The sequence below is a fragment of the Choloepus didactylus genome, chromosome 1 (assembly GCF_015220235.1).
Source record: "Choloepus didactylus isolate mChoDid1 chromosome 1, mChoDid1.pri, whole genome shotgun sequence".
Lineage (NCBI taxonomy): Eukaryota > Metazoa > Chordata > Mammalia > Pilosa > Megalonychidae > Choloepus > Choloepus didactylus.
In genome coordinates this window covers 215829920-215856002 of record NC_051307.1, presented here as the reverse complement: position 1 = coordinate 215856002, position 26083 = coordinate 215829920, and the positions used below count along the sequence as shown (strand labels likewise).

The 26083-nt window shown below is 40.8% G+C and overlaps 1 protein-coding gene across 5 annotated transcripts in view; it reads right to left on the bottom strand.

Moving 5' to 3' along the window:
* PTPRG (protein tyrosine phosphatase receptor type G) overlaps nucleotides 1-26083 on the bottom strand; it is a 686843-nt gene that overhangs the window by 116409 nt on the left and 544351 nt on the right. For all 5 annotated transcript variants that reach the window (XM_037799495.1, XM_037799505.1, XM_037799497.1 and 2 more), the window contains 2 exons: nucleotides 20075-20232; nucleotides 9948-10140 (listed from right to left, as the gene is read on the bottom strand). In XM_037799495.1, the coding sequence (XP_037655423.1) occupies nucleotides 9948-10140; nucleotides 20075-20232 (351 nt within the window). The remainder of the gene's footprint in view (nucleotides 1-9947; nucleotides 10141-20074; nucleotides 20233-26083) is intronic.

Sequence of the window (26083 nt, the reverse complement as noted above, 5' to 3'; positions counted from 1 at the left end):
CAACAGTTTTAGGTGGTCAGCACACTTCTCATGGAGAAGGCTCCTCTCCTCCGGGAGGCCCCTCCTGGTGCCACCCCAGAAGCGTAGAAACCATGCAGCTCCCTGCATTTGATAACACCCATTAGCATTTAGTGTCAGGCACAGCATCATCTTCTTTTCAACACAGGCCTAGATTTGAAATGTGACAGCCAAGACACTCATTTTGGTCCAAGCCCGTGCTTTGGAATCAAAAAACCAGTCAACAGGGCTGCCCAGGAGTAAAGTCTACAACCATAAAGGCACTGGCTGTGCTGAGAAGCAAAGAGAAGAAGATGACTCAAGAGGACTTAACTCGGGCTCCCCACTTCTGCACCTTTCCAGAAGTTCTTTGATTTTTAAGCCTCAGGGGCTGGAGTGGTGAGACCGTTTCTTAGGCCATGAGAAAGCAAAGCATTCTGTCCATGTTCCTTGTACCTGAAGAAAAACAACCTCAAATAACCCATGTTTTTTTGAGGAATAATCAGTGGAAAGGATGGGGAAGATAAATAATCTGCCTCCCAGCTATAGTCCCCCTGTGGCTCCAAGGAGATGCAGGCAAATATCCAGGAGCCTCAAGCTTGATGAGCTGTGGATGCTAGTTAGCAAAGAAAGGGGAAATGTGTCGCTCTGGGAGAAGGATGCTGTTGGCCTTTATTAATTTCCAAATTGCTGTTCCCAAGCACCATGGTGCCCACACAAATAAAACCAATGTCAGGGAAGATTTTTCTAGCTAGCAAAGAAAAGCAGAAGTTATAGGAGGGTTGCTATGTCAGCCTTGTGGTTCAAACTCTGCCTACCTGCCTGGAGACAGAGAGCACTAAGAAAGTGGGTAATGTTTATAAAGTGTGAATATGATAAACAGCCCCTGGTGCCTGTTAGCAACATCAGTTCAACAGCTCCCAAACCAGAGCAGCCTTTCTGCCTAGGAATATCCAGACTTAGCACCTGCCACTGTAAGTGCTGCCATACTCTGCTTTTAGTTGTGATATGGTGGCTGTTATTGGGGCCAAGAGGAAAGCCTTCTTGCCATGATTTTTTTAGATGATTTCTTCTATCCAAGGTGGCTGATGGTCAGAGTGAAAAATGGTTTCCCAATCCCAGGAGCATCTCTGATTTCAGTTACTAGGAATGCCATGGAATCCTACCCCAAATGCCAGGCTATGTCCCTGGTAAGAGCTCCCAGCCTGGGCAAGATCGTAGACGCCCCCAAGCGTGCCAGGTCTTATGGGAAGAATCTTTTATTCCTGGCCATGGCTGGGTTAGCTTCATCCAGCCATCCATCCTCCCATTCAATCCAATACTTACTGAGGAGTCAACAGTAAGCCCAGTACCCCTTCCTCAACGGAGGAGGAGGAGGAGGAGGGGGAAAGGAGAAGGAGAAGAAGAAAAAGACAGCCTCTCAGGAGCTTATGGAGTAATGGGAGAATTAGATATTAGAAAAAAAAAAAATCACACAAAGAAATGAAAAATTCCAGCTGTGGTCAGTGCTAAGTGGGAAGGTACTGCTATTCTGACAGTGTCAGGGCAAGGGGTTCAACCCACATCTGGGAAACGTCTCTGGGGAAGGGACTCCAGAGCTGAGCTCTGACAGTCAAGAAGGGGCTGATTAAGTACAGAGGTAGGGCAAGGGGCTTCTGGGCAGAGGGGCCAGGTTGCTGGGACGTGGTGGCTGGTAGACTGAGTGAAGGCTGTGCCAAGGGAAGGGAAGAGCAGGCTGGGGCTGGGGAGGGACAGGAAGTACGGTCCAGGTTAGGGGTTATGGACTTCATCAGAAGGGTTTTAACAAGTTCAAACACGTCAGCCTCATACCACCACCAGGAAGACAGCATAGTCCTATTATTCTGAAATACATTCTCCAGGAATTATCACACAGAACATCTTGTGCTGAACATTCAAAGAAGCCAGTACTGACCTACAGACAACAAGGTACAATTATCTGCAGAGTCCTTTCCACGTCCCAGGCCCTGTGCTATATTTTCCATACATTATCTCATTTAATAGGCCACACAATTTGAGATCCCTATTTTATAGACAGGAAAACCAAGGCTTAGATATTAACTTGAGCAAAGTCACATAAGAGTAAATGGTTGGTCTGGGATTTAAATCCAGATTGGCTTCACTCCAAAGTCTATATTCTTACTGGCTGCCTTACATCATCTCATCATCCATTTGTTCATTCCATGAGCAATGGTATACACCTCCTGTCTGCCAGGCACTGTGTTGGGGCTGTTGATTCAGGGCCGCCCAAGATCCTTGGCCTGGAAGGCCTCAGTGTCCAGGCCACGTGGGGACCCAGGCCCTCACAGACTGACCCTAAGACCTGGGCCTCGGAAGCCTGTGCCCTGAGCATGCCAGAACCAAGCCAAGCAGATAAAGCCTGAATCCAGTGATTGCTTCCAGGAAGATAAGAGGACCCAATTCCCACTTTAAAGCTCCTTTACTATGGGAAGGGGTATTAAACTGTTGTTCAAGCTCCCTGATGATGTCAAAAACAAAGAGGCCACCACTTGTGGATTCACTCTGAAGCTGACAGTGCCTTGGAAAATGGAAAGAACACTCGTTTGGACATAGGAGGGTGTGGTTCATATCCCAACTCTACCACTGCCTGCCTGAGAGCCTCAGGACAAGTCATTTACTTTTTTTGAGAATGCCATTTTGAAACGCAACCCGAGAGCAAAGGAAAAAGATGCCAGCCATGTGCCTTCCCAGACAAAAAAGGTGATCCAGATGCCACTGGCCATTCTTCCTTGAGGGGACCCTATTATTGATGCCTTAGCTTGGACGCTTTTATGGCCTTAAGAGTTTGTAATCAAATAAGCCCCCTTTATAAAAGTCAATCCATTTCTGGTATTTTGCACAATGGCCAACGGCAGTTTAGCAAACCAGAACAGCCACCCTGCCTGGAATATTTCTCTCAGCCTCCTGCTGGTCCTGCTGACTCCACCCCACATGCCCCACAAACATTCTCACAAAAAAGGCAGAGTGAGAGGTCTCAAAACCTGTTTAAATCATTCCAAGCCCCTGCCTGAAACCTTCAAGGCTCCCCACTGCTGTAAGAATACCAGCTTAACTCCTTACTGGGATGAGTCTCTTTCTACTGTGCTCCCCCTTGGTTATCTTGCTCCAAGCTGGTCGATGCCCCTGGGCATTTGCAAATGCCCTTCCCTTGCAGACCCCAGCATGACAGCCTCCCATCACCACCCGCCCAGTTCCCTGAGACCTTCTCCTCACTGCTGCTCCTCACTCCAGCCTCTCAGAACACACCCCATCTGGTTTTCTTGGGAACAACAGGCAGTCTTCTCATCGGCTGACTTGTTTATTTCTCCCCACTCATCAATTCCATGATTCCCTGGTTCACCTCTATTTCTAGCATCTAGAACTTGTTCATAGTAGATGCTCTGTATATATTTGATGCCTGAAAAGTGGATCCTGACAGAAGTTGTTTTGAGAATAAATAAAACATATATGAATAGAAGAAGCTGGCATAGTTATCTAGCAGACAAAAACCCCATGTAACTTTTTAAAACCAGCTACAGAACCTGAAGCAAAAGTAATTAATGCTTCATTAAATGTCTATGACACATCAACATTATGTCAACCAACCAAAGGTAACTTACACCAACTCTTACATATTTACATAAAATTACAGTAGTCATGAGCTTTTAAAAAGGTTTGTTAGAACATGACCTGACCTTCAGAAGTAGGAGAACTTAGGATGTTCAAAGGCCTTAAAACAGTACTAGTTTTTGCCTTCTCTTTTAATCATGCTCAAGTTTAAAAAGTGATGGCCAATGATGATTATTTTCAAAAGAAGAGGGTTCAAAGCTATCCAGTGGGGCTCCATTAAAAATGTTTTTTTCTTAGCAAGACATCTCCTATGCTGAAAGTTTCTAGAAGTAAAAAGATAACTTTTTTGAAGAGTTTCAGGGGTGGGGGGGCAGCTGCCAACAAAAGAATTAAGTAGTCATATCAGAGCCTCTTTTAATAAGAAAAAGTAATTCAAGCTCATTAATCTGGTGAGTGGAAGTGATTAAACTGAAAATAGAACAATATTAATATTTTCTCCCAAAATAGCAGAAAACTATGATTTCAATGTCAACCTCTTTTTTTTCTTTTTTTTTTGGTTGTCTGAGAAAGTAGTTATTTCTCCTTTGCTTTTCTTTTCTCGACTTCCTTTTAAAGCATTCATAAATTCACTTCTCTGTTTGCTAATTTGGGTGGAAGCTGTGATGCTCTTTCTCAATATATCCAATTAAAATAGGCTAGTTACTTAGGCATTCCCACAGAAGTGATACATGTCCTTCAAGTGGGCTTTTAACCAAACACAGAAAGCAATCTTTGAAAAATGTGGCTAAAATAGAGATCCGCACAACCTGCTCCCATCAGCAGCAGCAGAAGCAAAACCATTCTCCAAAACAAACAAACAAACAAAAAACCAGGGCATTGGCTTAGGAGAAAGGAGGGTATGTAGGCAGCCTCTGTCCTCTCTGTTTTCTTTGCTTTTATTACATTATACAGTGTCGCTTTAATTAAGCCATCAAATCAAATTATCAGATCAAGTGGTTTTGATTCTGCTGTGGTTTGAACAGGTTTCATTAAATTAATAAACCATATGTTTCATGTTGTTGGAAGCAAAGTTATTTTTCTCTGGTCGCTGTTCCAAAAGTCTTCACAATAGACACTATTCAGCTCTTAAACACTGAATGCTCTTCCATGTGCCCGGGATGTGTTGCAGAATAACTGAAATGACAGCCCATTAAATCCTAAAGGCTGTCCAAGTTATTTACTGACAAAGGGCAAAGTAGTGAACTGGATGTCACTTGGGCAATCCAACAAGCCTAAATATTGTTTCCATTTACTGGAACTAAAGCTTCATATTTTTTATGGATGACATCCATTATAAGTCTTTCTTTAGCAACAGTACAATACTGAGGTGACTTTTCACCCCTTTCCTTTGGTGTCTTACATGGCCATGCCTCTCAGGCTTGGCACTGAAGGCATGATTCTGTCTTCCCTATTCCAGTATGTTCAGTCATCCTGACAGAAGGGCAGGAAGGAGGTCTTCTCCTCTGGGGTGTACACAGTGAACAGTGCTGTTCATTGAACACCAGTCAACGATCACAGCTAGGGGGAAGGGATGTGTGTGCCATACTCAGTTAACTGAGGCTCTGCTTATCTGCTAACATCTCTGGTATGAGAGATGATTATGTGTTAAGGTGAATTGGTAACTGGTTGGTGATCAAGTTCATGAGCCTCTAGCAGGTCCTAGAGTCCTGCAGTGGAGTGGAAAAACAGAAGCAACCAAAGGCACCTTCATGGGAACGGCCATTACCATCTTTAAGATAGAAGACAGTTGCCTTAAAACAAGTGTGTGATTAGTATGAGCAGCATACTGATGTTACTATTAGCATCCCCCTAGAGCAGTGGTTAGCAAACCACAGATCCCAGGCCAAATCCAGCCTGCCACCAGTTTTTGTAAATAAAGTTTAATTGGAACACATTCTCTCCATTACTGACATACGGTCTACATCTGCTTTCACTCTAGAATGGTAGAATTGAGTAGTTGCAAAAAGAAACCGTACAGTCTGAAAAGCCTAAAATATGTACTCTCTGGCTCTTTATGGAAAAACTTTACTGACCCCAGCCCTAGGAAGTTAAGTTATTTTTCTTTCTTCTGGGGCATAGCTCCATGCCCACCATCACAGTGCTTTTAGACACTGAAATCTTCCAGTAATGATCAGATACAGAATGCCAATCAGGCAGGCTTTGTTCTTTTTGAATTGCCTGAAGATTACAGAAAACCACCCTTCTTTTAATCTATTTTTTTGCAGAAGACTGGAGAAGGGAGGAGGACTCTTCTCTTGCATTGGTTTCACTGCTTATATCTCTAAGGTCAAGAATGTAGGGCTTCCTGAAGATTGTCAGCATCTGTGGTTGGCTTCAGCTGTTAAACTGCCTGCATTTTCTTGGGGGAAAAAAGGAGCAGCTTTTTGTCAAGTGGTTCTATGATGTGCATTTAAAAATAATTAGGGACATCATTTGTCATTAGGGAAATGCAAATAAAAGCCAAAATGAGGTACTAATTTACACCCACTAGGATGGCTAAAATAAAAAGAATTTACACTAATAAGTGTTGGTGAGGGTGTGGAGTAATTAGAACTCTCTTACATGTTGATAGGGATGTAAAATGGTGTAGTCGCATTGAAAAACAGTTTGGTAATTCCTCAAAAAGGTAGAGTTACCATCTCACCTAACAATTTCACTCCTAGGTATATGTCCAAGTGAATTGGAAACATATATCTACATTATCTACAGAAATTTGTATGTGAATGTCCACAGCAGCAGGAGTCATAATAGCCAAAAAGTGGAAACAACTTAAATGTTCATTGACAAATAAACACGGTTATACAAAATGGAGATGCATAATGTGGTATATATCCAGATATGGAATATTATTCAGCCACGAAAAGGAATGATGTACTGATACATGCCCTGACATGGATGAACACTGAAAACATTAGGCTAAGTAAGAGAAGTCAGACACAACAGGTCATACATTGTATAATCCCATTTATAAGAAATGCCCAGGACAGGCAAATCCATAGAGACAGAAAGCAGATTAGTGATTGCTAATGGGTTCAGGACTTCTTTTTGGGATTATAAAAATGTTCTAGAATTGGATAGTGGTGATGGTTGCACAACTTTTGCAAATACATTAAAAACGACTGCTTTGTAAACTTTAAAAGGGTTAACTTTATGGTATATGATAACTCAATAAAACAGTTATCAAAATCAAATAGGGGCATTGTGATGGTGAGGTTCATGTGTCAACTTTGCCAGGTGATGGCGGCCAGTTATTTGGTTAAGCAAGTACTGGCCTGATTGTTACTGTGAGGACATTTCAAGAATGAGAGATGTCTCATCCAATTCAGTTGAAGGTGCTAAAAGGAGGAGTGATAATTTCAGCAGTTAAGGGAGAAAATTTCCATCTCTACTTCAGCCAGCCTGCTTCTCCTGGGGAATTCAAGGAAAACCTTCATTGGAGTTCCTAGCTTACAGCCTGCCCCACAGAATTTGAACTTGTGCATCCCCATAGTCATGAGACAATTTTTATAAAAATCTCATAACGTTGACTGTTCTCTCCTTGGTTCTGTTTCCCTAGAAAACCCTAATACAGACCTCATTCAGCAATAAAAAGGAACGGATTACTGGTACATGCTAAAACATGAATGAACTTCACAACATGCTAAGTGAAAGAAAAAAAGCAGATTGGAGGTAGCCTGGGTTGAGAATATAAGAAAGGACTACTTTCAAATGGGCATGGAGGAAGTTTTGGGGATGATGAAAAGGTTCTAAAACTGGATTGTGGTGATAGTTGCACAACTCTATAAATTTATTAAAAGTCATGGAATTGTAATAATTACAACAGGTGAATTCCATGGTATATAAATTATGCTTTAAAAAAGAGCTTTAAAGAAAATAGGAAACTTCCATGCAGTGCTGGTGGAAGTATAAAGAGGAATATATAACCACTTTGGGAAACTATTTGGCAGCTTCTACCAAATCTGAACATATTGTTATTCTGTGATGCTACCATTGTACTCGCAGGTGTATAACCAATAGAGATGTATCCAAATGTTCATTAAAAGGCCTGTTCAAGAACTTTTGTAGTCCCTAAAACTTGGAAATAATCCACATATTCATGTACACAAAAGTGGATAAATAATTGGGTTCAGTCACACAATGGAATTCGGCAATGAGAAAGAACAAACTGCAACTATATGCAATAGCAAAGATGACTCTCAAAAGCAATGTGGAGCAAAAAGAAGCAAGACACAAGAGTACATATCAGATGCTTCTATTTATATGAAATTTCAAAACTGGCAAAGTTCCCTTATGGGAGTGGTTACCCTTGGGAAGGGATAGTGAGTAGGAAGGGGAGTTAAGGGGGTGCTCCTGAGAAGCTGGTGATGTTAGTTTCTTGATCTGGGTGCTCATTACTCAGGCATGTTTAGTTTGTGAAAATTCATCAAGTTGTGCACACACTATGTGTGTACTTTTCTGTCTATATGTTACACACAAATAATATGCTAAAAACTCAGAGAGGACTGTACCTAGAGCTCTCTCTGCTTCTAGAAAGATCACCAAATATTTGAGTATTCATACATCTTAAGATTCAGCAATGAATACTACGATGATTCTAACAAACCTTATAGAATAAAGAACTGCCTCCTCTTATTAAGGAGAGGTCCAGGCTTTGCGCCAATTCTGAGACAGCCCATTCAGTGGAAGATCATTCCCCCTTTGACAATTTCATGTAACAGACACCATTATTTCCTCTACCTCTCTTGGGTAATAAGGGCCATGCATTCCCTCTGCAGAGCTGATATACCGGATGCTCAGACTGTTTTTCAGGAAAGAGTTTTTTAACTGTCATAACCTGAGCAATTCTGAGCTACCAGATTGTGCACTCACTTGTGATATAAATTCCCGATTCCCTGCATGTCCTTGATATATACTTTGCACACTTTGCCCTGCTTTTCCCAAGCAAGTTCTTTTGGGCGAAAGCCTTCGAGTTCAGTTGTCTTCCTTATTTTTAGCTAGGTAAAAAACATTTAGCCCAAGTGAGGTTTTCTATGCCAGGCCAACCGCAGATACTTCACTGATTGGGAGCTTCTTAATCCTCCAATTGTTCCCAGCTAACAAACAATGTCCTTGAAAAAATGTCAGCCTCAAATTACTTGAATTCCAACCTTTAATTGAGGGATCTGGCCAGGCAGGAGTCCTCTCACTATACTCAGACAAAATCACATAGACAGGAAGGAAATGATCACATTCTTCAAACTCCCTTTCCTCTTCTTTTAGCTCCTTTTCAGACACACAAACCTAGAAAATGGGCTCATTCTTATCGTCAAAGTGCATGTCAATGTAGATATTTAACCAAGTCTTACAGAATATAATCTCACTTCTGTTCCTACAAAGTTCATATCCCAGTAAACTGGTCTGTTTTATTGAAACAAAATCTCCCCACGTAATTCACCACAATAAAAATATCACAGTCCACTCCCAGTGGTGACAAATGACACAAGTTCTTCCCGTATCACCCGAGCTCAGATTTTCACAGAGTGAGAGCACTGGCTTGGGAACTATCCATCTCCCCAAACCAGAAGGAAATTCTTTCTATGCCTTCCTCCCCTCCCAGTACTAGGACTTCGATCAACTTTATTCCTCTTGGTGTTTCCTGAGTCTTAGGGTTATACCGAGCTCTATGCCGTGATTATGACAAATTGCAGAACCCGAGAGGAGACATGTGAGGGGAGAATCATATTTTCTAGTTTCCTGGGAGAGAAATTCATGTTCATTTCACTTGAGAAAGTAGAAAGGGAAAAGATTAAGTTGCCTTAAAGTTATCAACTCATGTTTATCAGATATAGGAATTAAACTGTTAAACAATAGTTTTTAAAAAGGGGAAGTGTTTTCCAGTAGAAATGGAATTCTTGCCTGGTGTGGATGTTGGTGAGAACAGGGCACTTCGAGTGTTAGAAGCGATTGAAAGGTCCTGATGTTTGAGCACAGAGACAAAATCCTAATCTCGACAGGGAAACAGAAAGGAAAACACCAAAGCTTTTCTTTGGTCATTAAATAGTCAGGGCTGTACTTACAAGGTAAAAATGCAGAGAGAATGACTGACATATTACTAGTCACAAGGCCAATTTTTAATGTATCTATTTAACTGAAGTTACTCCTACAACTGCTTGAATTTATCATCCAGACAAGTTTCTTTTCACAGAGACACATATGTTCTTAACACCAAGTTCCAATTCATGGCTGGCTCTGAGCTCCTTTTAATTTAAAGTAATTTATGATAAGGAAATTTTCTCCAGGCAAGAACACTTAATCCAAATATACCACACTTAATCCAAATATACCTTTAGAAGCTTCTGTCCCCAGGGGGTTTTCTAAGAAGTCTGTCATGTCATGGTTCCATGCATCACGGACGGCCGACTTAGACACCACCCTGTCATTCAGATCCTGCTGTGGTCGAAAGTTATTTCTCAGATATTCCACTGACTTGACATGGTCTTGCTGCTCCGTGGTGAAGATGGAATAAAAAGCCTCGAGCTGGACAGATAACCAGAGAGGGGAGAAAAAAAGAATATCCATTAGAAAAGTTACGTGGTCCAAAAGGGGTGGAGGTGATAAGAACACAAAATGGTCAGGTGCCCTGATGCCAAGGCTGACAGCCCAGCAGGACACAAGGCTGCCTGCAGCAATCACTGCCAACAGCCTTCTCTGCCTACGGTTTCAGTCCTGCTAACCAACCAGGAAAACTCTTCATCTGCAGGCTGTACAGAGCTCCTCTAGCGTAGGTCCCAGGCAACAGTCCCAGCCTTTCCGCAGTGCCCTTCTGGCAAGCCCTTTAGAATTATGGCAAGAGTGCACAGTGGCTCCTGGAGCCTGACTGCATGGGGATGAATTCTAGCTCTATCACATACCCACTGGGAACTCCTCAAAACCCAGCCCCAGCACACTGCTTGACTTCTTTAAGCCTCATGCTTCCTCAGCAAAATGGTGATAACCACAGTGGTTTCATTCTCATTAGGTCTTCTTATGTACCAAGGAACCAAGTTCAGCAAAGAGTCACCTAGCAGTCACAAAGTCACTGAAAGCATGGCTTGCACATTAAATTGCCCAAGCTCAGCATTTACCAGATAGGTAATTATGGACAAACTACTTAAACTTTCTGTAACTTAAGTTTCCTTATCTATAAAACACATATAATAAAAGTACCTACTTTATAAGATCATTGAAAGGATTAAAATCAAGGTAAATTACTTAGCACATAGTAAGCCCGCAATACAGATTAGCTGCTACTATTATATTAAGAAACATCTTCCACCAGATTGCAACCAATCCTTCAAGGAAATGGGAAGGAAAAAAAAAAAAAATCAGGATTCCAGGATCATAATTATCAAAAGGGATTCTTTGTGGCTCTCAACAGTGTGATCACTTAAAAAAGATCATTCTAATATATAAGAGGGTTGGAGCAGTAATGGGGTGACAAAGACTTGTTCTCAACAGACCATGAAACTATTCTTGTCATTAAAGAAATGAACTGTAATTTAAAATGCCCATCTACCAAAATACTACGTCCTCAAAGTAGGAGGGAGAGAATGGAATGAAGATGAGAGAACTGGAATGACCTGTTTCTGGCCTATCTGGCTCTTTGAATGCCCAATCAGAATGCTTTCTGTGGGAGAAATGAAGTATTACATTCAAATAGCAATCTTAGCCAAGAAAAATCATTTAACTATATGGAGTCACCTACCATCCCACCTCCCCTCCAAATCGCCTGCTTATGTCGAGTGAGATAATAAACCACGAAACCTCTGCTTTTTCATTAAGGTTACTGAACTGGATAGTCACTCAAATAGCCTAAAAGCAAAAAGTGCATGTCACCCCTGTGTTATTTCAATTCTCTACTCTTCTCTTAGCTTCTCTTCAGGAATCAAATGATCTCTATCTATTTAAAACTCGCCTTCTTTCCCATTCTTCCTTCTGCTGTGGCTTCCTTATTTATAATGAAACAAAAAAGGCAACAAATGGCAGAAAAAAATAAGAAATTAGATTGTTCATTCTGTCAAATATCACCCACTCATAGGAAAACAACTAAAGACGTTAAGAAGAAAAATTATCTCAAATCGGTGATGCATACCCAACTTGATGGGACTTCCAAAATCAGGATTGAATGCATCCAGAAAAGAGAGATGGCTTTAGATTTTCTCAGAGAAAATAACATCTTAAAATTGCATGAAAGGAATTAACAAAGACCCTCTGGACACAGTCCAGGGAAAGATCAACCAAAATGATGAAAAGGATGGAGAATAAATCCTGTGAGGAAAGGTTAAAGGCAGTAGAATTGTTTAGCCTAAAGAAAAGCCGAGTAAGGAGTAATTTGATTAAAGTCCCCTGAATGTGGAAGATGCTGACCAGCTCTTCTCCATGTCTACAAAAGGCCAAATAAGAGGAAATTGGCTTAAATTAAAGCCTAAGAGACATGAATTGAATAATGGAAGGAATTCCTTAACTTTTAGGGTGATTTTAAAAAATGAAATGGGTTGCCATACATAGAAACTTAGGCTGGAAATTTTCTGGAAGAAATAGCCATCTGTTCTCAAATAGCTTAATCTCTGAGATGCCAGAAAAGGATGGCCTCGGAGACCATCTCAGCGAGATGACTCTGAAGCTTGTTTATTCTCTAGAATATTTGCTTTTTTCTTTTGCAACTAGCATTTAGTTCTCCTCAAAAATTGACTTCTGATGCGTCAGGGAAGAATTAGTCATATAACTGTAAAAAGAGGCAAGTTCTGAATTTAACAGAAAAATGCTTTTGCTTAAATTGCTCTTACAGCTTAATGACTACCATGGCTTAAAAGCCTGGCTGCTTCCTTGTCATTAGATCAACCTGCCCAAAGATTCTGAAGGAAGGATGTGATGGTTCTGAGCGTGAACTGATGACCCGAATGATATTATATTGTCAACTGGATCATAGCTTCACTTGACAGCCACACAAAAGAGAAAAAGGAGGACAAACTTAACAGACTCATCAAATGTCCTTCTGTAGATTGGCGGCATTCACTGAAACCCTGCAATTCCTCTAAGTTGAACAAAAGTTGCCAGTGGCCTCTTTGGTAATTGGCATGAGATGCCTGCTTGGCCACTGAGTAGAAATCTCCATGATCCTTGGACTGGCGAGGGTTGCCCGTGTTTTCAACTTGGCAAGTGAGCAGTGATCAGCTGGGCCAGAAAGCTGCAGATACATCACTACACAACTGATGTTGGTGGTCCCTTGATCCTCACCTTGTAACCACACTCACTTAAGGAGAACCTGACCACCACCTGGACCTCCACTTTGTGTAATTTCAAGGGATGCCACTTACAGAGACTACAATGAGAAGGTGCCCCTGGAGTTGTGTGACATGGCAGCCTTGCAGAAGTCTTGAACAACAGAACAACCTATACAATGTTGTACTTTGCTTGGTCTCTCTGGCTTTCTGAATAGGGGTTTAATTTCTCTGACTCTTCCAGATCTGGTTAAGTCACAGAGATCCTTTAAAATGTACACGAGATCACATCATGCCTCTGTTTAATAAGTTTCTACAATCCCCATTCTTTTTTTTTTTTTTCAAGAGTTGACCTACTTAAACTTTTTTAATGCATTTTTTATACAAGGCCCAATTGCAATTTTATTTAGATATATTCACACACCAAATAATCCATCCAAAGAATACAATCAATGGCTAACAGTATCATCAAGTAGTTGTGCATTCATCACAATTTTAGAACATTTTCATTATTTCAAGAAAAAAATAAAAATAAAAAAGAACACCCAAAACATCCCACACTTCTTATCTCTCCCCCCATTATTTATTTATTTTTGTCTTTTTTATTTTATTACTCATCTACCAATATACTGGATAAAGGGAGTGTCAGTCACAAGATTTTCATAATCACACGGTCACAAGATAAAAGCTATGTAGTTATACATTTATCAACGAGAATCCAGTCTACTGGATTGCAGTTAAGTAGTTTCAGGTATTTCCTTCTAGCTATTCCAATACACTAGAAACTAAAAAGGAATATCTATATAATACATAAGAATAACCTCCAGAATGACCTCTCGACTCTATTTGAAATCTCTTAGCCACTGAAACTTTATTTTGTTTCATTTCTTTTCCCCCTTTTGATCCAGAAGGCTTCCTCAATCCTATGATGCCAGGCCAGGATCATCCCTGGTAGTCATGTCCCACATTGCCAGGGAAATTTACACCCCTGGGAGTCATGTCCCACATACGGGGGGACCGTAGTGAGTTTATTTGCAGAATTGGTGGAGAGAGGCCACAGCCGAGCAACAAAAGAGGTTCTGTGGGGTGACTCTTAGGCATAATTTTAAGTAGGCTTAGCTTCTCCTTTGCAGGAATAAGTTTCATAAGGGCAGACCCCAAAATCAATGGCTTGACTTATTAAATGTGGTGTCCCTAATGCTTGCGAGAATATCGGGAATTCCCAAGGTGAGGAAGTTTAATATTTCCACATTTTTCCCCAGTCCCTCAGGAGGACTTTGCAAAATGTTTTTTTATTTTCTGCCCCAAATACTCTGGGATGTATCAGGGTATTACATTAATCTTTACAGAATAACCAGATCTCTTCCCTATTCTAGGTTCCATGTAATTATGTTGTTTAAATGAACTGCCCAGACAGGTTAAATTAAGAGAGTGTGCTACAGAATATTTAAATTTTGGACAAAATAAGTATCTCTTCCTTTGGTCTCAAATAGAAGCTGAAGTTTTAAACTACAGTCAATACCATACATTACCCTGTACTCTGATATATGTTAGTCCTAACCAAGTCCATTTCATTCATATCACTAACTGAAGTGAGATCTCTTTTTCAGCTTCTTTAACATTTGCTGTATGGAGTAGTGCTGACTTTCAGAGCTGCAGAACTCTAACTCTGAGTCTCAGGTGTCCCAGGGAACTACCAGGTTATACATTTACTGACTTTATTATGTGCTAGGCATTGTGCTAAGAGGGTTATTTGCTTTCCCTTAGTTCTCACAACAGTCCCATGAAGTTGATATTATTACTACAATAACAACAACATTTGACTGATGATGAAACAGGACTTAGAGACACTAACTAACTTGCCTAAGGTCAAAGGAATCAAGAGACAGCGTGTGGACTGGAGACCCAGGTTTGTGTGACTCTATCTTCCACTTCAACCACTTCATGCCACACACATAACAGGCTTTCAGAATTATTCACTGAAAGCCTAATGCTGCAGTGGAGAAACTGAGTATGGCGTTAGTAAAAGTCTCCAAGCAAATCCCTTTGGATGACCCCAAGGCCATCCCAAGCAGATGTCCCCCACCACTGAGGACATAAATCTATTTGCACTCTGGAAAGAAACAGCCTATTGCACTAATACAGAAGGAATTAGGAACAGTGACCAAGAGGGCAGGCACAAGAAGAAAATGCCATCCATCTCAGAAAGCCCTCACTTTATTTCATCTTATTCATTTTCAGTGGCATGTAATAAGCACATGTGAATTTACCATTACTTTACTATAACTAAAGAAGTCTTTCTCATTTAGTAAAAATAAATGAAAGTTTTTATTTCTATAATATTAAATTGGATTTTTAACTTTTGAAGTGCACATGTAAAACACTTCCTTCTTTTATCCCTGCTTGGGGAGTTGTAATTGCATTTTAACTGGTGCTGTTTCAAGAGCAGTTCTAACCTTGAATTGCAAATGTGTTGGCTGGAAGTATATATAAATCATTTCAACCTAGTTTTTATTATAAAAATATTACAGAGAAGCATTAGTTTTTAATCTGTCAGTTCAAATCAAAGGACTGTTAAAATCTATTCATGCTACTTGTGTGCGGCAAGAGCTCCTGTCCACGAGACATGGGGAGGACACTAGTGTAGCTGAAGAGGACAATGACAGAAAAACAAAAGTAAGACAATTATGAACCAATAAAAGGCTAAGCACAATGTTTTCAAAGGATAGCTATATAATGGCAATTAAAACAAAGCCAGAGTCCATTATGATCACAAAGAGAACCTCCAGGGTAACAATTAGGGACTGAAATGTCACACCCACCATCAGGGAGACACTTCAGCTGGACCATACCTTTAGGGATGACAGGGCAGGCCAGGTTTTGTTGCCTCATTTTTAAACAAGACAATAATGATGGAATATTAAATTCCCAATAGCCTGGAGCACTGAAAATTTTACTCATTGAACCAAGGCTGCAAAAATAAAAACTGAGAATAATGAGTTAAAAGCAGGGCCATGTCCTCCCTGTAGGTTCAAAATCTTTGCATGGAGGCAATTAAGAAAGGGCTTCTCAAGAAAGAGAAAAGGACTTCACTGTAGTTAATGAAGAAAGCTGTTGGGTTTGGATTAATAATGGCATCTTCACCCCATCATTTAAAAAATGTTGATCCATATACACTGTACACTATGTAGTACTGGAACAGAAACTTTCTGAATTGAGTTATTCATTCAATGTGGTAGACTGGAGGTAAATTTTAGAGCTGTGGCAGTCTCTAGTGGCTATTCCACTGGAAATGTGGCTACTCCTACATGTTGAAATGATAATATTTTGAATATATTAGGTTAAATAAAATATATTATTAACATTAATTTTGCCTGTTTCCTTTTTTTTTTTTTTTTTTTTTGCCTATTTCTTCTTACATTTTTGAATGTGGCTGCTAGAAAATTTAACAAGATATATGTGGTTTGTGTTCAATTTCCTTTAGACAGTGTTGCCCCAGGGGCTTGGTGATAATTTAATAACAGCAACAAAAACATCACCTAAAATTTATTGAGCACTTCCTGTCATGCCAGGCATGCATCTAGGCATTTGCAGAATTCCATCATTTAATCTTTATAATGACTCCATGAAGTGGGTACTATTATCATCCCTATTTTGCTGATTAGAAAACAGAGGCACTGAATAGTAAGGCAGTTGAGTAATTTCGCTAAAGAATTGAGCAAGGAATGGAACCCAGGCAGTTTGGCTCTGAACGCACAGTCTTAACTGTTGCTCTGTGCTTTATGATAGGGGTAACTGTGACTTAAAGAGACCACGCAGATAAACCTTTCATATCCACTCTGGCTTAAACACCCCAAAACAAACCATACTTATTCAGATTTATTGACTGCCATTTTTGGGAGTGACAAGGTCATAGCATACGTTTTGCCTGACAGCCACACTAGCTGTTGATAACCCCCACTGAATACTGACCAACCAAGCCAACATGGGATCTAGACTGTCACATAAAAGCAGAGGCAGAGATCACTGGCAATAGGGCTGGTTTGAAAGTCCAACTAGACTTGCAAAAGAGAACAAAAGAGGAAAAACAAGTGGTTGATCATATTCACTCTGGAAGCCTCAAAGAAATCCACATCATGCAAGCCAATAGTCTGTGCTAACTACTCAACTTAAGAGCAAATATGCGCTCACTTTTTTTCCACTTTCACTGCTTACAGGCACCCACACAGGATGAGGACAGAGAAGAGAGGAAACCGAGGCTTTGGAGAAGGAGAGCCATGGAGGACTAGCAATGTTTTCTTTCTGATAGAAGCAGATATGGAATTCCCGACTACTTGGCTTTCCTGAACTGGCTGTCTGCCTTTCTGAAATGAACATTCTGTGCTAAGAAATGTTGGCAGAAAGAATGCTGGCAGGGTCAGAGTGGGAAGGTCTGAAGCTGTAATACTTGGAAGGCTAGAGCTTTCCTTTCCAAGGACTAGCTCAGCTGTGACCTCCTAGCACTAGCCAGCAAGGATCAGTTTGGCCACAAGAAAATGGCCATTTTCCCCTTTGGGGACATGTACAAAATAGTACCTGATAAAAGTAAAGTACTGGCTGAAGATGGTATATGGTAAAGTAACTGGAAAGCCAATGTGATTATTAGATTTCTTCATTATTTCCTTGAGATACAATAGCTACAGAGAAGTCATGTACTGGAAGACTTCTCTCTGAGTGTATGGGTTACAGGGAGTAGAAGAGTAAACAGATTTAACAAAGCATTTTCTAAGAGCTCTAGTTACCAAATGTTAAAATGCTCTTAAATGACAAACACTTGACTAGAGGCCCAGGCCCCAAACTTTGCCTATCCTTTGGCCCCACAAAATATCGAAAGCTGCAAAAAAAATCCAGTGTGTGTTAATGGACCTTATTTGTCCCAATTAATCTCCAATTAATCAGCCACTCTTTGTCGTTCACCCCTCCCAGGCATTTTACAAAAAAAAGTGGCCAAACCCGTATTTCCTAATCTCATTATTTCAAGTCTTTAAATCTTTGATGACAAAAGCATTTATCTTAGTTGATAAAAAGGATTCCTTTTAAAAGCCCCTCCACCTAAACCCTGAGGATATAAATATTTGGACTGTAATTTTCATTTATTTTAATAAAACAATGCTGGCTTCACCATGAGGAAGAAAACTTGTTTCATATTTCATTATCTCCTTAAGGCTGACGGATCCTATTCAGAAACAATGTAAAATACAAATCGCCAGTCCTTCCTTTTTCGTCAGAGTGGAAATACAAGGGAAAAAAATCTCAAAGTAAAGTGCCTGCCAACAGTAATGAGACTAAACAAATCTGTTTAGCCTGGCCCCACACCATCCAAAGTTGTGAGAGGGATAAATGGTCTCTCCTCCATAAAGTTCCTTCTGCAGAACCTGCTCCATTTACCCCTAGAAGGGCATCTCTGCCTGGCTTGGGACTCTGCCCAGTGCCTGGGATGACAACCCAGGGTGAACGCATGACAGAAGGCCAGGCAATTCACGGGCGAGTCTACTCAGAACCATCCTCTTGAGTACCTGAAATAACACCAGTCTATTGTCAGTTGGTAGTTGGAGCAGCTGGTGTTAGAACAACCAAACTGGGCCATGCAACCAAGACAAAGCAAGTAGGGGGAGAAAAGGGACCAGAATTTTGCAAAGCACAGAATCACAACACTCTGACAGAAACTCCAAAATTTAACAGATCACAGGCCCCTGCAAGACCATGAAAAGCATGTGCCTCACTTTTTTCTATTTCTAGTCCAGGTCATGATGAGACATAACTGGCTTCATTTTAGGATGTCTCTACCATTGTTTCTTTAAAGTACCCTCTTCTCCTTCAGCTAACTTTAAGGAGGTTTCTATCTCTTACATCCAAAAAAGGCCCAAGATGAGGATATCATCTAATGCTATTTCTCCCACTTCCCTACTCTGTACCCTCTGCCCTTGTTAGGAAAATCTTTGAAACCCCCCCCCCCCCAAAAGCTGGTGATGCCGCTGTGTCTTTAATTACATTACTGACGTCATCAGGTCATTCCAAATCTTCCCCCTTCCCTCTACAATATCCCTACCGTTAGTTGTCAAGCTCTGAAGGAGAGGAGGCATTTTTATGAAGGCCCTTCCATTTTTAGACAGTCCTGGTTAATGGCTCAAACCCACTTTCTTAGAAATCCTACCCATAGTTCCTGGCTCTATTGTTTTGGAATTATACATAAGAAATCTTACTCTTCTTCTATGTGAGTGTAAGCTGAATTTTGGTCAAACAACATGTCCCCTTCCCATCAATTACCCTCATGAGGTAATTTCAAATCTCCCCACCCTCTTGCTGGCTCCCCATGGGCTGTCACTGCCCATCTCCTTTCCCACCAGTTTCTACACAGGGAACTGCTTGGCTTAAATGCCACTTTCCCATGAGCTCTCTGCAGCTGCACTCAGGGGGAAGCACTGCTGTGAGGTGGTTAGCCACATGGGTTTTGGAGTCAGATAAACGGTTTGGTGTCTGAAGCCATCGCTCATTAACCATGAATCTCTGGGCATGTTACTTCAGCCTCTCTACACCGCAGTGGCATGACACCCATCTCTCAGTGTTGTTTGGCCATCGATTAAGTTGACATGTGTCACATGTTTAGTCAAGTGCTTGATACATAGAAAGAGCTCAACAGATGATATTGTTTATTCTTTGTCTTTGTGTACACAAATCTCTCTCTCTTCTGTATGCAGGTTTAGCGGTTAAGAGCATGATCTCTGGAGTTAGACACCACAGCTCAGCAACCAGCTGTGTGACCTTGGGCACTTACTTAACCTTTATGTCTTGTTTCCTCCTTTGTAAAACATGGGTGTAATAGAAGACACCTCAGGAGGACAAAATGGGTTAACACCTGTAAAGACCTCAGAAAAGTCCTTGCCACAAAGTATCATCATTGTAATGGACAGCTCTTTTTATTTCCTCCAGAATGAATACTGAAATGTGACCTAATTCCATGCTGCAATTTTCCTCAGCTGCTTATAGCTAATGTTGAGTGAGAAACCACGTTTTACATTTTATAATTCTTGGGTTCAAAACACACTTATTGGATAAAAGAACGAAGGAATCAGTGAAGAGCAGGTAATCAAAAAAATCTGTACTGGGGTATTGTAGCAACGTCAACACAAAACAAGGACACACAGAAGCCCCATTTGGGGCTTAGGATCTACCTGATGGTAAGAGATGGGAACAGGCCTCCGGAAGACTATCCACTCCACAATTTCGCTACACGGTGGGGTGGTCAAAGAGCCTGTGTACCGGTAATAGCTGCCCAGGGAGGCAGGCAGGAGGTCCCGGAGGACAAACGGATCCAGAAAGGTCTCCTTCTCTGTTGGGGGGAAGAGGGAAAAGAAAAGCACAATTATAGGTTGGACCATGCTGCGACACTCAGTCAAAACCCTTGCAATGCTGGTACCACAGCACAAGCCTTATGTTTGTTTACATCCCAAGAAGTGCTAACATTTGGTGGTGGGAGAGTCACCAAAAATAAAGCAACGTTTCCCAGAGGATCAGCACCATAGAATATTTCATGAAAAAATGGTTTGATGATGATAACAATGTTGGGCAATATTCCAGTCCCTCCCACTCTCCCAGGAAACAGATAAAATACCCTAGCAGAGGAAAGTCTCGGAGAAGGCCTGCAGAAAACAAATAATCTTGTTTCACCACAGAACCCTTGTCTACTTAATACCATTATACTGATCATCAGTGGAACAAACTTGGAGACACAAGGAGAGAGTCAATATGAAATGGAAACTAAGCCATGGTAAAGTGCAATCCCGAAGTGGGTTATATTGCACTGTGGTTTCACCTAAGTCCTATCTAAATCAAAGTGGACTCTAACTAAGGCACAAACCTGAACTTAATCAAACATGATGGCCCTGGAAACAGGGTTCTTCTTTTCACGTTTCTTAAATGGAAGAAATGATATATAAGATGAAACTGGACACTGATACTTTAAAATAACTCTATGAGGAAAGAGGGCACGGAATGGGTTAGTGTCTGCCCCAAAGTCACATGGTGTTAAGTTGCAAGGCAGAGATATGAATCCAGGTATCTTGACCAGAGTCTGCGTAGTTCTTACTCTGCTAAAGCAGGAGCTGAAGGTAAAAACTGAAGATGTGGGGTTGGGGAGCATTTTTGGCAGTGGGAACGGCATGTGTGAAGACCCTGAGGTAGGAAGGAACAGTGCAACCGAGAGGATCAGGGCACTGTCTCATAATCCTCCCACACAGACTCAGTGGGTCATTCAGCTTCTTTCCTAAGTCTCTACCTGGTTCTCCAGGAAACAGCCTTGGGTCTAAATCCTTCTGCCCCTTTATCAAGGCTTTAGTAAGGCTGCTGTGGTCCTGCTAATGGCTGGGCTTTCCTTGAAAGTCTTCCACCACGGTCCCAGGACACTCCTGGGGAATCCCAGGGCTCCAGATTACTTCACTGATACACTAACAGGCACGGTCAGGCAGAACAGCCAGTCCAGACATTTGGGCAAATGTGTGTCTCCAGATCTAAGAAGTGTAAGTGACTGGGAGGTAATGCAAAAACCCCAACAGGAATCAACCACAATAGGATAATTAAAATTTCAAGTTCCTTTTAGTAGTGATTAGTTGAATAAGACTTAACATTTATTTAGCGTTTATTATATGCCAGGCACTATTCAGAGTATTTACATGATGCAAACAGATAAACATACTAAATGTGCCAGGCCCTATTCTCAGAGCTTTATAAACAGTAGTGTTTTTTAACACTTGTGAGAGGCATGCAGAATGTGTCCTCTTTACAAACCTGGGATGCAAAACCAGGTAGGCTGAATCTAGAATCCAGGCTTCCAACATTCTTAAACCATCACGATGCTATCTTGCTTCACAATCCTCTGAAGTACATACTTTTTTTTTTTTTGGGGGGGGGGTGTCCAAAGACAAAGTGTTCTTTATTTTCATCCATACTAGAGCTTTTAAATACATTTTGGATCTAAATCAAATAAAGCACTATTGTGATTTTAGGAAAATACCATGTATATACATCTTCAAGATAAATTTCTGAAAATATCATTTAAATTTACATGTTATAAGCCTTTTAAACTTCATAGACTATTGCTGTCTAAGTTGATTTTGTTTCTGTTTGAAATGTTTGTTTGTTTTGTTTGTTTTTAATTTTTTGATAAAAAAAAAGAAGTTGAAATCATAGGGCATCAAAGTTCTTGAGGGAAAAATATGTTTTCAATTTTTCCTTGTGAAGTATGTACTTTTAATACCCTCTTTTTACAGATGTGGAAACTGAGGTACAGCGAGATTAAGTAGCTCAGTGCAGGGTCACTACAGTGCACAGTGTAGTAACAGCAGTTACTCAAGAGGCTCAGAAATCTTGCCTGATCCTTACACAGGCTTTTGATTTATTTTCTATAAAGGAAAAAGAAGTATAAACTAATAAATGCAAAAGACTTTCAAATCACAAGTTTCCATAATCAAAACGACAAAAGCGGTTTCTGACAGACAAAAGGCCAAAAATCACGGAATTGCCCACCAGCAGGCCCAGACTTTAATTCAAACCTGGTGACCCACAGCAGCCTAATGATGGGGAAATCTCTGCAAATGAGCTTGGCTGGGACAAGTTTGGGCAGGATGAGGGCATTTTGTGTTTTAGCCTCTGTGCTTCCTGCCTGCATAAACAGTCCACACAAACCCGGTAGCTAGAGTAGGTGTTCTGGGGATTGGCACTGCCAACCGCAAACCCACCACCACCATTTCTCCCTCATGTTGTGAGTGAACCTGACATCAGCTGTAGCGCACCGACCTGCCGTAGGATCAAGGGCTCTGGACTGAATGGCCAGAAAATCTGGGTTTTCCCCTAGAGGCCTGATCCAATATTAGGGTTGCAGTCAAGCATGCTACACGATGATGGGAAGTGACAAGACAATCCTTGCAAGCCGGCATCTGAAGCTGGCATCTAAAGCACCCACTTGAGGAACAGACCATGGCTTTACAGAACTTATAAAGATAAAGCAGAAACACCTGCCCCACCAATCTGAGGAGACTAGATTTCAAAAAGGAACACAGGTTCAGCAGGGTGAGGACTCTTAAATGACTTCTCGTTAATGGCTAGTGAATCTGGCAGGGTCCCCAAGGACACTGCAGCTCTGTCCACTGTTCCAAGCACAGAAGTGCTTCTCTGTCCTTGACACCTTGACCACCCAAACCGCTCCTGATGTGGCTTCAACTGACCAGAAGGGGCAATATGATCAGTGGTAGGTAGAGCTGGTGAGGCGGAGAGAGGAGAATAAGTAACTTCTCTGCTACTTTATTCCTCTACCATCAATGCCATCAGATCTCAGAACACTGGGACATGGTGGGGCCCTCATAGAGCCTTACTGCAGTGGCTTTGGGGGATAAAGAACCATTTCTTAGAGTAAAATCTAACCCAGGAGCCCAGTAACTCAACCAACTAAAAGTGCAGCCAGTGAGGGTGAAGCTGAGTAGGAGCGGGGGCACCCCTGGAGTGACACTTTGAAAACCCCCTAAATATCCAATTCTTTAATTTTAGGGTAGGAGAAATGGAAAACCAGAATGAAGGGATAGACCCAAGGTCAAAACTGCGAAGAGAACACAGAGATTCGGAAGAGATTCTTTCTTCGAGGAAACTGCTTGGGATCTGGAACAGTAAGCCTGGAGAGTGGCAGATTTATCACTAGTGCTGAGAAAATGAAATGAAACCACTGCCACAACCAGCACTCCACTTCTCCTCCAGGGGTTGGTGAAGAGAGCAGCCCTTGGCCTCCCAGGGTTCAAATCCCAGCCCACCACTTGTAAGCTGTATGATCTTATGCAAGTTACAAAACAAACAAACAAACAAAAAAAAAACAAACCTCCTAGGCTGTTGTGAAGGTTAAATAAGTCAATACAAGAAAAGGGTTCAGAAAGTGCTGGAAGCTAACATTTGATAAATGATAGCTATTCTAATTCTACTTCTAGTTGTTATCTTTATTATGGTCGTTATTATTATTCCTCTAATCACCAAGTTCTAGCCGTGTACTACCTTTATTGTGTTGTGCATATGTCTTATTTTGTTTAAAGCTGGATTTCTATTCTCCATCACCTGGAGCAGTACAGGGTATAGAGGGTAGTTTTCTTTGTTAAAGGTCTAGCATGGGCTTTGGAATCCACTGACATTTAAAAGCTGTGTGGCCTTAGGCAGAGGGCTCTATTTCTCTGAGCCCCTTCCCTTATCTGTAAAATGGGATTAATGAGAGAATTTACCCTTCAAGGTTGCTGTGAAATAATACAAGTAGGGGGCTTAGCACAGTGCCCGCTCACTGTAAGCCTTGATTTATGGAAGTAATGGCTGGGACCAAGCCCAGCAGAGTTCAAGGCTTGCTCAGTTTTGTGTCCTAAATCAGAGATTAACATTTTCTATAAAGGGCCCGATAATTAATATTTTAGTCTTTGCAGGCCAAAGGCAAAATTGAAAGTATTATGTGCATAGTTATGTAACAAATATCCACAACTTTATGATGAAATTCAATATAGGATAATAATTGGCACAATTTTTTATTAATGAGAGCAATGGAATTCTTCTTTGGGGGTGATAACATTTTGCTTAATTAGCGCTCCAATATAAAAACCCGTCTTAGTTGAGTGCCCAAATAAACATAGGTGGGGGTGGGTACGTGGCCTGGGGCTACAGATTGCCAACCCCCGTTTTCAGCCAAGGACTGGAGGGGCTCCAGGTGTTAGAAAGTCACCCTCACGGCCACGGCCAGACTTGGGGTAAGAGCATGCCAACTGTTCTCCTGCCCCCAACATTAACAGTAATTTCCTTTGTGAACAATACAATTCAGAATTAACTCTTGAGTTGCTTTTTACCCCTAGGATTTTCTAAATTCAAAATGAACATGAGTTTATATTGATCTTTCTGGAACTTCCATTTCTTGCTCAGTCCCATTAGTGCTGCTCAAAATGCTTAACTGTAAGTTAGAGACAGTTCTAGAAACGGTAAACCCATATTCCCGGCACAGCCCCCAAAGCCTGCTTAAGCCAAAAGGTGCTTAATTGGTGGGACTCAGAACTGGGAGTTCCTGAGTAAAACCACCAAGAGGGAACAATGCACTTCTCAGTTGAAAACTTAAACTATTCCATTAAGAAAACCTTAATAAAGGTAGATATTAGAAAATGGAGAGAAGGATGGGTGTCTACTGTTCTTAATGGTGTGACCTCAGACAAGTCCTTTAACCTCTCTGTAACCGTTTCCTCATCTATAAAATAGCGTAAAAAAATAACTATCAACCTCGTAAGGAGGTTCCAAGTATTAAATGAATCTCAATTAGTAAAGGGCACAAAGTAAGCACTTAGACAAATCCTTTTATAAAAGGGCAGTGTGACTCCATCTACATCCCCATCAGAGCATTCTGTCTTGAACTTTTATCTTAATTATTAATTTGAATTCAAAATATTCCTATCCCAGCCACTTAACTAGTTAGAAAAATATTTGAAAGACTCTCCTTATACTACTATTCATTCCATTATACCATAATAAGCAGGTACGGCACGTTACTTGATAAAAGAATTGAAAAGGAATGGATCTCATACTCTACTTTTAAGGAACCTGAGTGCTGTATGCAGACAATATTATATTTTAATAATTAATTGTTCATCAAAGAAAAAGATGAGGAACAAGGATGCAAAATTCAAAGTTATTCAAATTGGAAAAATGAATAATGTATGACTTTTATATTAAATACACACTATATTAAGTAGTCTACATTTCACCCAACTCTGTCTTTCATTTTTAAGCATTCTGAATGACAATATGAACAATCAGTTAGGGGAGGTTTATTTAGAAAGGGAAATACCTATTTTGAATGTAAACGGAGTATATCTGAGGATGACTAAAATTTTCTTATCAATTAGAAAAATTTGTATGAGGCTTTAAAGTCATGGTCAATCACTAAATCCAATGTGGCTCAGTTATCCTTGAAGTTTGCTTTCAACATTAAATGATATCTGGCTTGATTCTGTTCGATTTCTTATTTCCGATAGCAGTGCCAGGAGATAATTTTTAATTAAAGAAAATCTGAGAGTCAAACATGCATAATTGGATTAAAAATGTGATCATTAAAACATTAGATTATAATCATCTGATTGATTGCATTTTTCAGTGTGCTAATAACCTAATGTTTTCAATGCTTT